The 13,522-nt window shown below is 41.6% G+C and overlaps 1 protein-coding gene across 8 annotated transcripts in view; it reads left to right on the forward strand.

The window, feature by feature from the left end:
* The window catches only part of USP15 (ubiquitin specific peptidase 15), a 139,140-nt gene that overhangs the window by 122,266 nt on the left and 3,352 nt on the right, over positions 1-13,522 (forward strand). For all 8 annotated transcript variants that reach the window (XM_075930764.2, XM_075930758.2, XM_075930768.2 and 5 more), the window contains 5 exons: positions 885-955; positions 1,309-1,424; positions 6,513-6,662; positions 9,975-10,078; positions 10,810-10,898. In XM_075930764.2, coding sequence (XP_075786879.1) covers positions 885-955; positions 1,309-1,424; positions 6,513-6,662; positions 9,975-10,078; positions 10,810-10,898 — 530 coding nt within the window. The remainder of the gene's footprint in view (positions 1-884; positions 956-1,308; positions 1,425-6,512; positions 6,663-9,974; positions 10,079-10,809; positions 10,899-13,522) is intronic.

The raw sequence follows: 13,522 nt of genomic DNA on the forward strand, positions 1-13,522 counted from the left end.
ATGATTTTAGTTAGTTGGATGTGTACTTACCATGAGTGTGGCCAAGTTTCCTATGGTCCCATAAAGTTTGTTTACAGCCACCAGTCCTGGCTCTCAGTGTTATAATAGCAGTAGAAGTGTTGGTAATGCTACTAGACAATATTGACCGCCTGTAGTTTGGCAAAATCTCTGGTTTGGCACTGCTCAGGTCCCAAGGGTGCCGGACTAGAGAGATGCAACCTGTAGTCTGTCTTCAGGAAAATATGTATGGGTATGTCTACACTACCACCCTAGTTCGAACTAGGGTGGTAATGTAGGCAACTGGAGTTGCAAATGAAGCCTGGGATTTGAATTTCCCGGGCTTCTTTTGCATAAAGCCGGGCGCCGCCATTTTTAAATGTCCGCTAGTGCGGACTCCGTGCCGCGCGGCTACACGCGGCACGGACTAGGTAGTTCGGACTAGGCTTCCTAGTCTGAACTACCATTACTCCTCGTGAAACTACCTAGTCCGTGCCGCGTGTAGCCACGCGGCACAGAGTCCGCACTAGCGGACATTTAAAAATGGCGGCGCCCGGCTTTATGCAAATGAAGCCCAGGAAATTCAAATCCCAGGCTTCATTTGCAACTCCGGTTGCCTACATTACCACCCTAGTTCGAACTAGGGTGGTAGTGTAGACATGCCCCAAATAATTTGTGTTCAAGCCAAAGAACATTGTTGATCATGGCACTCACGCTATTGATTTTTTAGAAACACATAACTTTCATACATTTTAATGAAACCAAATTTTGGATTATACCAAACAATTATTTTGGTTTATTATGATTAGTAGTTTGAACAAATTAAGCATATGCTTTCCGATAATAAAACATGTATTTTTGAGGGGAACATGTGTTTTCCTTCTTAGAAAGATCCTTTCTTGCTTTGGATTGGGATCCCGAAATGAAAAAAAGATACTTTGATGATAATGCAGCAGAGGTAAGCTATTTATTTTATGTTGAACATTTAGCAATCAAATATATAGTTTAATGCACTATTTATGTGAAGTGTTGATTTCCAGAAATATTTTAAGAAAAGAGTAGAGAGTTATACTACAGTTCGTAATAAACTTAATACTTTACCATAAAAGAAATGTAAAAAAACCCCTACCCTTATCTACCAATTTAGGTGATCTGAGGCTTACTAAAATTGTGAATCTTAATTATATTTGAACACATTCTGAGCAGTTTTCCATATTTAGGAGCATGTAGTTACTGTTCATAGTAAGATGATATCACTAAAATGAATTTTGTTTCATTTGTTCTCTTAACTCAAGAAATACTTCTCTTTAGGATTTTGAAAAACATGAAAGTGTGGAATATAAGCCTCCCAAAAAGCCCTTTGTGAAATTAAAAGATTGCATTGAGCTATTTACAACAAAGGAGAAACTAGGTGTTGAAGATCCATGGTAAGAGCAAAAATGAAATTTGATTTCCTGACTAGTTCTGTAGACAGTATGTTTCAAACTGTAGTAGACCATCGAGCACTTACTAGTGAGCTGCAGATTGGTCACGTGGAGCTTGCAGTCCTTATTTCCATCTGCTAAACTGCATGAAAACACAGCTAAAGATACACTAAATATTTTCTTCACTATATAAGCAGTTGTTCTAATTGATACTGGGATGTTATGTGATTGCATATGGGAAGGAATACAGTCCATGCTATCATGAATAGGAGAAGATGCTGCTCTGCATTGTGAAAAATATTGAGAACAATTATTTAAAGATTTTTATGAAGTAACTAGAATGAGTATGGGTCTAGCTGAGATTGATTTTGATTCACTTTCCACTGGTATGAGAGATTATACTTCTTAGCAATGTTTCTGGAACTGATAGATTATAGACCCACTGGACTTTTTAAATGTGCCAGGTGAATGTATAAGTTGTAGTGTTTTTGAATTTTCAAACCAACCTATATATAATAAACTGTTGGTCTTCTACAAGCAGTTTCCATTGGAATCTCACGAGAGCCTCTTCACAGCACCAGATGTTCAAGGGGCTCTGCAGTTGGCCAACCATCCTAATTTCATTCTTCATTTCTGTAGCTAGCTTTACTCTGTAACCAGAGAACTTTTCTTTCACCTCCTCCCTCCCAGGTCTTCCATTAGTTAGCTCTTTGTTTTAGTCTGGATTGTGTTCAGGTATAGTTTCATTGTGCAGTTTGAATCCCCAGGCAGACTCTATTCTAAAGAATCCTGCTCAATTTAGAAGATCCAAAGTGGAGAAAAAAAACATTTTTAAACAGTGTATTTGACCTCCACTTTCCTGGAATTGAGTATACATAATTGCTGCATCGCCTGCCACATGTAAGGCCATTCTCCAATTTGTTGCTCAGCCTGTAAGGCTCAAACCAAGAAGGATAGGCCCTCTCTATTTTAGGACTTTCTCATAATGGAAAAGACATAAATGTCAGATCCTGGGAACAGTCCTTTGGTCGAGGTATGACCTGGTGCTACATAGAGACAAGTGTAGATTTTCATTGGACTTCAAGCAATCCAAAATGGGGAAAATAAGTTTTTAGTGCTGTGATCCTCAGCTTCATCTGGCTTAAGTTGGAACAAATCTCTAAAGGTATGTCTACACAGCAAAGTTATTTCAAAATAACAGCCGTTATTTCGACATAACTTTACCAGCATTTATACAGCCAAATAAGCAGCGCACTTTTTTCGAATTTGGTAAAACTCATTCCACGAGGAATAACTCCAAATTCGAAATAGCTATTTCAAAATAAGTGCTGTATAGACACGTATTTCGAAATAGGGAGGCTCCAGCCTTCCCAGGGTGCCCTGGTGGCCACTCTAACCTCAACCAAGAACACTCCACTTCCTCCCTCCCTCCCCGGAGCCCTTAAAGGGTTTGACTCTGGCCACAGTGCCTGTGCCAGCTCCAAGCCTGCCAGCCCAGAGCACCTGACCCGATGGCCCCAAAACCTGAGCCAGCAAGCCACTGGCAGCCAGCCCTCCACCGCTCCCCAGGAGCAGTCTGCCAGCTCCCAGGAGCCTACCAGGGCCCGGAGAAGGCAGGCGTCTTCCTGGTCCAGGGTGGACATCATGGACCTTATTCAGTTTTGGGGGGATGCCCCCAATGTCCATGATCTCCACACTAGACAGAGGAACGTGGCCGTCTATGGCAGGATAGCTGCCAGCCTGGCCACCAAAGGCCACATGTGAACCCAGGAGCAGGTTCTCATGAAAATCAGGTTGGTCTGGCGAGACCCCCAACCCTGAGCTTTCCCTTCCCCCTTCCAGCTCCCTCCTTCCAGGTTTCCCCCTCCCCTCTTCCACCCTCTCTTCTCCCCTCTACCGCCTCCTTTCCCCAGTCTCACCAGAGTTTCATTTCGCCCCCTCCCCATCCCACCAGTTTTGTTAAAGAAAGAGAGTTTGCGTTCATGAAAATACATGTATTTTATTTGACATCAGGAAAGGGAGTTAGGGAGGGGTAAGTAGAAGGACGTGAGAGAAGAATGAGGCACAAGCCCCCAGTGGGGCAGACCAGGGAGGCTCTTAGTGCTCCTCAGGGTGGAAACTCTCCTGCAGCTCCTCCTGCATATTGACAGCCTACCCGATAGACCCCGCCCCCCCTTCTGCCCCAGAAGGCAGCCTGCAGAAAGTGCAGCCAGGCTCACAGCAATGCAACAACGAGAAGCACCAGGGTGCCCTGGGGAAGCTCTGGCTCCATGTTGCAGAATGCTGTAGTGTCACGAGTGAGGGCAACCAGAACACACAGAGACAAAATGCTTTGCTGTCCTTCATCAAGGTAGGCAAGCAAGCAGGAAAAGCTGAGAATGGGCTGTCCGGGGAGGTCCCTTTAAGCACAGGCCTCAGATAGCCTCAGGCAGGAACCACACAAAGTAACTCCTGACCTGATGCCCTGCCAGACCTGGTTCCAGCCGGCCTTAAATGCAATTCAGCGTCCACTCAGTGTGGATGCGCTATTTTGAAATGCATTTTGAGTGTAGACGCATTATTTCCAAATAGCTTATTTTGAATTTACTATTTCAAAATAACACTGTAGTGTAGACATACCCTAAGTCAAGTTTCAGAACTGCTCTGACAACAAAAAGTCAGTGCTGCGTTATCTGAATCTTAGTGCTGGGATAGTCTCGATTGATCAACTAGAGCTTTGTTGCTGTTTCCACATGAATGCAAACTAGTCAGTGCTGTCAGGGCAGATCTCAGAAAGCACTTGTATGTGGATCTCCTGGATTGATCATCAGACATCTTTATTTAATACTTTCCCAGTTTGGAGTCACTTCATCTTGCAGTTTAGATCACAAGACACTGATGACTGAAAGGGTCCAGAGTATCTTGTAGCAATCCAGGAAAAAATCGCATTGAATTGTTACACCTAGAAATGGAAAAGGGTTTCTCAGGGACAGCAGATTAGTGCACCCCCCCATACAGTGCTGTGCTTAATCTATTATAGACTATTTAATATAGCTGAAGTTTCTTTTTCTCTTCATTAAATGCAAAGTTAAACTAAAATCTAGCATTTCAACAGAACACACTCTCATTGACTATTGCTGTGGTGTCCAACCAGTTCTGAAGCAGTAGCCACTACAGTGGCTACTGCTCTAGTGAACTAGACACACTCAACTGGCCAAATAGCCACATGTGGCTAGTGGCTAGCATGTTGGGTAGCACGGGACTGTTGTAAAGTTTTCAGACATCCCACTACATGGAAAAAGTGTCCTAATGGGAGATCTCAACTTAAATCTTAACATAGTTAAGCCTTTAGAAGCTTTGAGAGAGTCTACTTTATTCCATTAGTCACTATAGACTGTTTTCTTAATCAAAATTATAATTTCAAGAAAGTTGAGTAACTTGCAGACTTTGACTGATTCTTATTTTGTCATATTCTAGAGACACAAAGTTGTCAAGGTCATTGTTCATCCAAGATGCTTTTCTGTAAAAAGGGGGGCAGGTTCCATCTAATCCAGGTCATGTAATATCCTGGATTTCTTTTCAAAATTTCATTCTTAAAAGGGAAAAATAGATGCTTGTATCCTAGATGTTAACAGAGATTTTAGGTTTTTAATTGGCTAAAACTAAGATATCTAAGAAGACACCTGAACTTTCTTTTTACATTGCTCTCCAAAAGATATAAAAGTCATTTCCAATTAGAACCAATCTGGTGGTTTTGAGTTTTTTCTCTTTCCCTTTTTTGGTTGGGAAGTTGGTACACTTACTTTTATTTAAGAAGGCTTGTATTTTTAATACGTATTAAAGGCACCCAGAAGATCTTAAAAAAAAAGTAAATTGTAGTTTGGCTTTGGTATCGACACCTGGCAGTCTTAGAGTTCAGACTTCTAGGGATAAAGCAGCATCATTGACTTGCCTCAGCCAAGATGCAATCATAGAAATATTCAGATCTCTTTTACTTGGAGTTTTCTTTATGCAGCACCATTTTCTTAACTTGTCACTTGATGCAATGTTTGCTTTGGGAGGACAGTTCTGCAGTCCTTTCTAGTTAGAAGTCAGCCTGCCTTTCTAATAGCTGTATTGACATCAACAAATAGAAATAATCAGAGGCCACTCAAAAGAAAAGATTTTTTTTAATCTTACCTGCCCACCTTCCCTATTTCCTTAGATTTGTATTCTCTTACAAAATTCAGGAGAAGGAACCCAGGCAGCTAGGCTTCACACACAGTCTCTTCTTACCTCTCTCATAAATGTTCGCTGTTGTTAGTGAGAGCTTTTGTAATCCCAGTGGTCACTCTGTTTCTCGAATGCTCTAAGCTCAGTGGCAGTGGGGTAGGACCATGTTCCATGTGTGAATGGAAAAAGTGACAATTGAAGAACCACAATTACTGGTAAGTAATCTTTTTCTTTCCAAGTCTCACGGGGTAGGTGTCAGTCTGTATCTGCAAAAACAACAAGGAGTCCTGTGGCACCTTGCAGACTAACAGATTTACTTGGGCATAAACTTTTGTGGGTAAAAACCACTTCCTCAGATGCATTGGAGTAGCAGGGAGATTACGCACGCACGCACGCACGCGCATACACATACACACACACACAAAAGTATATCAAAAGAAGAGCATTATTTATCAAGTGTAGGACCAGTGTTCACAAGGTCAGTTCTGTTAGGGTGAGAGAGTCAATCTAAATCCTTATTCAGTCATAGTTTGATTGTGTTAAATTTGCTAACAGCTTGCTGAGATTTTCCATATTGTTTTGGCATCTCTTGAGTTCAGAAATACACAGTATGCCTCAGTGCAGAATGAAATATCTTTTCAATTTTACATTTTTTCCTTTAAGTTTATATTTCATATGTTGAAAATTAGTCTTGGAAGAGGCTAAGCATCCATAGCTCACTTTAATTTGAAGGGAGTTATCTTTTTGATTCAGCCCATTAAACAGTACACTGAAGATAAAGTATTTGAACGTCTGTAAGCCTATACACACATTCAGTGCCTGGCCTGGTTTATCTTTCTTATTAGTGATACACTTCAACACCTGCACTCTTCATGTCTAAAGTGACTCTCTTTCTTTTAGGTATTGTCCAACCTGTAAAGAACACCAGCAAGCAACCAAAAAGTTAGATTTGTGGTCACTGCCCCCAGTACTGGTAGTACATCTAAAGCGCTTTTCTTACAGCAGATATATGAGGGACAAACTGGATACACTGGTTGATTTTCCAATAAAGTAAGAAAAACTTTTGAATTGAAATGTTTAAATTTTAGCCTTCACATTTCTAATATGTCTAGCATTTAGAGATTAATTAAAACATCTATTTTATTTTACAGTTATATTGTATGGGTCCATGCTTAATTTGCAAAATTTACCAATCAAGTCAATATTACAGGAGGGGAAAGCAGCGCTCTTGAAAAAAAGACCTATAAAATGTAGTTGTGGGGAAGACTGACTAATATGAAACAAGTAAAATGTTCTGATAGCTGTGAAAAATAATTGTGTGGCATTGACTATGGACTCTGGAAGGAGGTCTTTAACTTTCACTGCTACAAGTTAATATTTAAGATACAGGCAGTTGGACAGAGTAGAAGTTATTAAGTGTTTGTTTGAACCAAACTTTGGTTTAAATGTTTTTTATTTAAATTTAAGAATAGAGAAGGGGAGAGGTGTGTATGTACAGCCTCTCAGCCCATTCTTGTTGTTGTAGACGAGAGAGAGGCCGTGTGCATTCCCAACATTTTTGTGTCTGTTGTGTTTTCCTGTGCACGAGGGTTTGTGTCACTAGTTAGCTCCTGTAGGATACTTTTCAAAATATAATGGCCTGAAGACAGCACTCAGTTGTTAACAGTTGTGTGATGGGGTGCAGTCACAGAAGACCCGTTGGGGGTGCTTCCTGGAGTGGTAACAAATCTACTGACACACACCTTCTTGCTCTCTGGGGCTTCTCACCACCCTGTCCTGCTGGACCAGCTCATCTGGTCTCCCCCAGCCAAGGCACAGAGCTGCGATCCCCACGCCCCAAAGAGCAGTACAGACACTGAAACTCTTCGGCTACGTCTACACTGCCCAGTCTTGTGCAAGAACATATGCAAATGAGGCACGGCAATGAATATCGCCGGGGCTTTTTTGCATACTTAAAGAGCCGCCATTTTTGCGCAAGGGGCTTTTGTGCAAGAAGGAGCAGTCTACACTGCTCCTTTTTGCACAAAAACTTCCTCTTGCACAAGAGCCGTTCTGCCTGAAAATGTACAGCTCTTGCACAAGAGGGGGTTTTGCACAAAAAGGAGCACTGTAGACTGCTCCTTCTCGCAAGGCTCCTTCTTTGCCCCTTGCGCAAAAATGGCGGCTTTTTAGGTATGCAAAAAAGCCCCAGCGATATTCATCGCCATGCCTCATTTGCATATGTTCTTGCGCAAGACTGGGCAGTGTAGACGTAGCCTTCAGGTCTAAGGAAAATGCAGCTTTGGGCTCAGCCTCCAGGGATACCACTCCCAGATGGGATCAGAACCCCAAATGAATTATTTAGGTAAGTCCGCTTTAACAATGAAAGGAGGATGTACATACTTATTGCTCCCCCCCAGGTAGCAATTATTTACACTGGCCTTGATAGTAAATAAAAGTGATTTTATTAGGTACAAGCAGTAGGATTGAAGTGGTTGTAAGCAAGAACAAAACACAGGACTATGCAGCACTTTAAAGACTAACAAGATGGTTTATTAGGTGATGAGCTTTCGTGGGCCAGATCCACTTCCTCAGATCAAATAGTGGAAGAAAATTGGCATGACCATATATACCAAAGGGATACAATCAAAAAAAGTGAACACATATAAAAAGGATAAATCAAATTTCAGAACAGAGGGGGGGATGAGGGAGGAGGTTAATGTCTGTGAGCTAATGATATTAGAGGTGATAATTGGGGAAGCTATCTTTGTAGTGGGTACGGTAATTAGCATCTTTGTTGAAACCCAGGTGTAAAGTGTCAAATTTAAGCATGAATGGCAGTTCAGAGGTTTCTCTTTCAAGTCTGGTGTTAAAATGTCTTTGAAGCAGGATGCAGGTAATCAAGTTGTTGAGACAATGCCCTTTCTGGTTGAAATGGCAAGAAACTGTTTTTTCTTTGTGGTACTGTGTGATATCTGTTTTGTGTGCATTGATTCTTTGGCGAAGTGTCTGAGACGTTTGTCCAATGTACACAGCAGACGGACACTGTCGGCACATGATAGCATAAATTATATTTCTGGATGAGCAGGAATATGTGTTCTTGATCTTATAACTCAATTGGTTAGGTCCAGTAATGGTATCAGCAGAGTGAATATGTGGACAAAGCTGGCAATGGGATTTGTTGCAAGGGAAAGTTCCAGGGTTGGTAGTAGTGTAAGTGAGAACAAAAAACAGGACTACATAGTACTTTTAAAGACTAACAAGATTGTTTGTTGGTAAGAATCATCTTGAGGTTAGGTGGTTGTCTATAGGAGACTATGGGTCTGTCTCCCAGAGCCTCTTGTTCCGGTATAGGTTGTAGTTTATTGATAATGTGTTGGACGGGTTTAAGTTGGGGGCTATAGGTGATGCCAAGTGGTGTTTTATTGTTGGTTTTCTTGGGTCTGTCTTGAAGTAGATGGTTTCTGGGTATTCATCTGGCTCTTTCAATTTGTTTTTTTATTTCTCCGGGTGGGTAATTGAGGTTTATAAATGCTTTGTAGAGATCCTGAAGTTTCTGGTCTCTGTCAGTGGGATTAGAACAGATGTGCTTGTACTGAAAGGCTTGGCTATAGACGATGGATCATATGGTGTATTCTGGATGGGAGCTGAAGGCATGTAGGTAACTGTATGAGTCGGTGGGTTTTCTGTAGAGAGTGGTGTATAATTTCCCTTTGGTGATTTGCACTGTGTAAGTGAGAACAGGCAGAGCAAAGTAGATTACAAATGTAAAATAACAAAAAGTACTTAGCTAATTCTAACATACACTCAAACGTATTACTGATTATTCCAGCTAAGCCTCCAAATCAGAGAAGTCCCCTTTTCCCTGGGGTCTTCAGTTATCTTCCTGGGTGTGCCACACCAGCCAAAGACAGACCACTAGCTTCCCATTATTTTATAGATTCCAGTTTGGGTGGGAATTCTGTTTCTACATTCCACTGTTACATGAAAAATTACTAGGCCAGCCCCTTCCAGTTAGAGAGGTCACATGACTTCCTAGGGCTAACCATTGCTAAGATTTAAAGGACAAAAGGGCCTGTTTACAGGTAACCAGACCTTGAGAGAAACACTCTTGATGGCTTGCATTTGCACTTTTAAAACCATTCTATAATCCATATATCTAACTTTACATACAAGAATGATACACACGCCAGAATAAGATATTCAGATTCAGCGGATTATGACATTAAGATTGATAGGTTACATGAGATAATTAGTCCAAAGAATCTTTGAGTTATGCATACGTGTGTCCATAAGTCCATTTCATAAAGCATGTGGGGGGGAGGGAGTGTCAGTCACAAGTTAGAAAAAACATTAACGTAATATGAGCTTTTCTTTAAACAGTGACTTGGATATGTCAGAGTTCCTTATTAATCCAAATGCAGGGCCTTGCCGCTATAATTTGATTGCTGTGTCCAACCACTACGGAGGAATGGGAGGAGGGCATTGTAAGTTAATTTTAACCACCATCATTTTACATAGTAACTTTCTGTTTGTGTTTTCTTTTGACTGTTTATTAGCACTACAATTGACTTTTATTAATCAGCTGTGGGTTTTTTTTTTTAAATGGCCAAAGGGCAATTTTAAAATGTCATTTAATTCTATAACTTGAAGTATATACAGTAGTTGAATTCAAATATCTATTTGAGATGAGCTTTTGAGAATAATGTTTTGCACTTTGTATGGCTGAGTCTGTCATGAAAAAGACATACTTATCTTCCAAAAAGCATGACAGGTGCTTTCTGTGGTACTGTAGTAATACTTCATTTTACCTTCCTGTACTGAGTTTTTATATGCAATTATGCCTCTCGTTATAAGGGAAGAGAGAAATGAAGAGGTGGATAAAAGCCTCTGAAAACCTTTATTGTGGCTGACTGCCCTTTCCTTTATAAATACTTTTGAAAAGTTGAAAGCTGATTTGGCACCGGGTTTTCTTGCTGTTATGGGGTGAAAAATACCTAAGTCTAGAATACTTGGGTCAACATAGTGAAAAAGAAAAGGGCTGGTTGGAAGTATTAATTAATCTAATAGCAATTATATAGTTATTGTTAGTAAGTTTATATTAGCTGTAATAAGATTCAAAAGTCATATGTTTCATGGGGGTCAGCTTGGATGCATTATATATTTATTCTGCTTAATTGCCAAAGTTTGTAGTTAATGTGTTTATTTTGGGTCTTAGACACTGCTTTTGCAAAAAATAAAGATGATGGAAAATGGTACTACTTTGATGACAGTAGTGTATCAACTGCATCTGAGGACCAAATAGTGGCAAGTATCCTTGTTTTTCTAAAATCACAGCTACTGGTTCTTATCTGGGAGGAAAAAAACAACCGTAACTCTTCAAAATCTGAAAACTAATTTTTAGTTAATAATTTAACTTTAGTTAAATTTAAGCCTTTTGATTTGTTTAAGATACAGTGCAGATAAAAAATCAGTTTTTGTTTACATTCCAAAAACCAGTTAATTTCAACAAAAGTTTGCAGATTTATTATATTGTAAGTGTAGCAACAGCTTATCTACCTATATTAAGGTAAATGGTTCAAACTGTTGCTCAGCAAACTTTGCCCTGTTTATTAAATTATGGTAAAATCCCTGGAATTGAAATAAATTTGATTAGATTTTTCCTCTGGTGCTTTCTCCAGAGATAGGTTTCTTGAGTTCCATGAATCTTGTCCCTGTTTGAGTCACAGTAATTAGGATTTAATACAGTTACTAAATTCTAGATTCTTTATGAAAGTGTTAAAAGTCTTGACAGTTTTGAAGGTCTTAATTCACAATGTAAGTGACTTATATGCTAAATATTCTTAGTTAAAATCCCATTACAATGTAACCATAGACAACCCAGGAGGGGAGAAAATTGGCACTCTTTTATGCAGAGGGGTCATTTTAATGTGTCAAGGAACTGATTTTTGCATACTGTTCATTTCTGCCTTGCTTGGTAAATCTTCATTTGTTGACCTTGATTTAACATAGCGGATTGGGGAAATGTGATTATTTGTTTGTTGCTTTTTCCTGTTTAGATGAGTAATCTGTTACTAGCAATGTGACACTACAGTAGTTTGTCAGAGCAAACTGAAGTGTTATAAGGCACATGATTATACTGATAAATATGGCTTCCTTGTGGGGTGGAATTTAAGATAAATATAAACTTATTCAAATTTCCTCTCCTCCCCATCCAAAAAAATTGTACTGAGCTGTGAATGAATCTTTTTTCCTAGAAAATCCAACTCTCCCAATCTAAAATTATTACATACATAATAATGGAAGGTTAATAAGGTAGCCCTCAAAGTTAGAGACACAAGATGGATGAGATAGTATCTTTTATTAGAACAACTTCTGCTGAGGAGAGAGACAAGCTTTCAAGTTTACACGGAGCTCCTCTTCAGGCCTGAGAAACTAACTTGGGACAGGTCTACATTATGTAGACCTATATTGGTATATTGCTTAGTTTGAGAAATGCAGACTCTGCCACAAAGCACAGGTTGGACCTCTCTGGTCCAACATCCTTGGGACCTGAGCTTTCCCAAACCAGGGAATTTTTTCCACTCCTGGGCTCCTCTCCCTCAGGTTCCCTGCCCTGCTGTCGGCCCCATTAACGCTTGCCTGGCACAGGCTCTCCATCCTGCTGCCTGCACATTGCCTCAAAGTCTCCCAGAGTTCCTGGCCAGGACATCCTGGACACTGCCAGCCATGCTACCCATGCAGTGTTCTTCAGGGTTCCCGGGCAGGGGCCACCCAGCTGCCACCAGTCCCACCGCCACTGGGAACTCCAGCTGGGGTCGTCCTGCCTATACCCTGCTTCAGCTGCGGGCCAGGGCTGCCCAATCCAGCCCTGCTGCCGCTGCACAGTGAGAGAAGTCCCTGGCCAGGCCACCTGCCACCAGAACCCCCGCTGCAGCTGGGATTCCCCAGCCGCATGGCCCAGCTGATGCCAGGGGTTCCTTGGCTGGGGCAGGAGCTCCCCCAGCTGCCCACCTGGTCCAGCTGCTGTTGGCCCAGCCAGGGCTCCCCAGCCCTGCGTTCTCTCAGCTGGCTCTCGCTCCCACCTCCGGGGCTTTTTGGTCCAGCAACATCTGTTGCTTTGCCAGACCATGGATGTTAACGGAACAGAGAGTCTGGGATTTGGGATGTTCAACCTGTAGTTACATTGACCTCACATCCCTGGAGACATCACCCCCCACCTCTTTGGAAGGTGAATTAATTCTCTAATTGGCATAGTAGGATCATCACATTGTGAAAACAAGGCATCAAAGTGTTACAGCTAAATAGGAGATGGAATAGATTGTTTACTATAACGTGTATTTCAAGGGGCCATTCAAGATGAAGTGGCCTGTTAACACCATTCCAGTCATGGAAAGGGGAGGAAGGATTGGATTTGTTAATGGGTTAAAGATTATTGTAGTAATCTTTAGTCTATTCCGTCCATGAATTTTAGTGTCTAGCAATGTCATGAATTTAGTCTCCAAGGCTTGTCTTTTGAAAGTATTGTGCAGATTTCCTTTGAGGAGGGGTCTCGAACTCCTGGCCCACAGGCTATCCCTGGCTGACACAATCTAGAGTCAGGGCAGTAGAGGGCTGTCCCCTCCTGCCTTTCTCCCTTTCCCCCATGGCTCTGCTTCCCTGTGGCTCCTGCACCCTCCTGCGGGAGGGTGATGAACACTCCTACTGCCCCACACCAAGCCCTGCTCCCACTAATCTCCAGGCCGTGTTCCTCTAGGGGTGGGGGACCATATGAGGAGAGGGCAGAGCAGTGGTAGGAAAGGGCAGGACAGGTGCGCCTCCCTGGCCCACCAGGACTCCCGGGCCAGATTGTGCAACTGCTCCAGCTGGAGATAACACATGGCCTGGGAGTTTGAGACCCCTGCCTTTGAGGATGAGGACTGTTAGGTCAG

Source organism: Pelodiscus sinensis, chromosome 1 (assembly GCF_052426305.1).
Source record: "Pelodiscus sinensis isolate ZL-2025 chromosome 1, ASM5242630v1, whole genome shotgun sequence".
NCBI classification, from domain to species: domain Eukaryota; kingdom Metazoa; phylum Chordata; order Testudines; family Trionychidae; genus Pelodiscus; species Pelodiscus sinensis.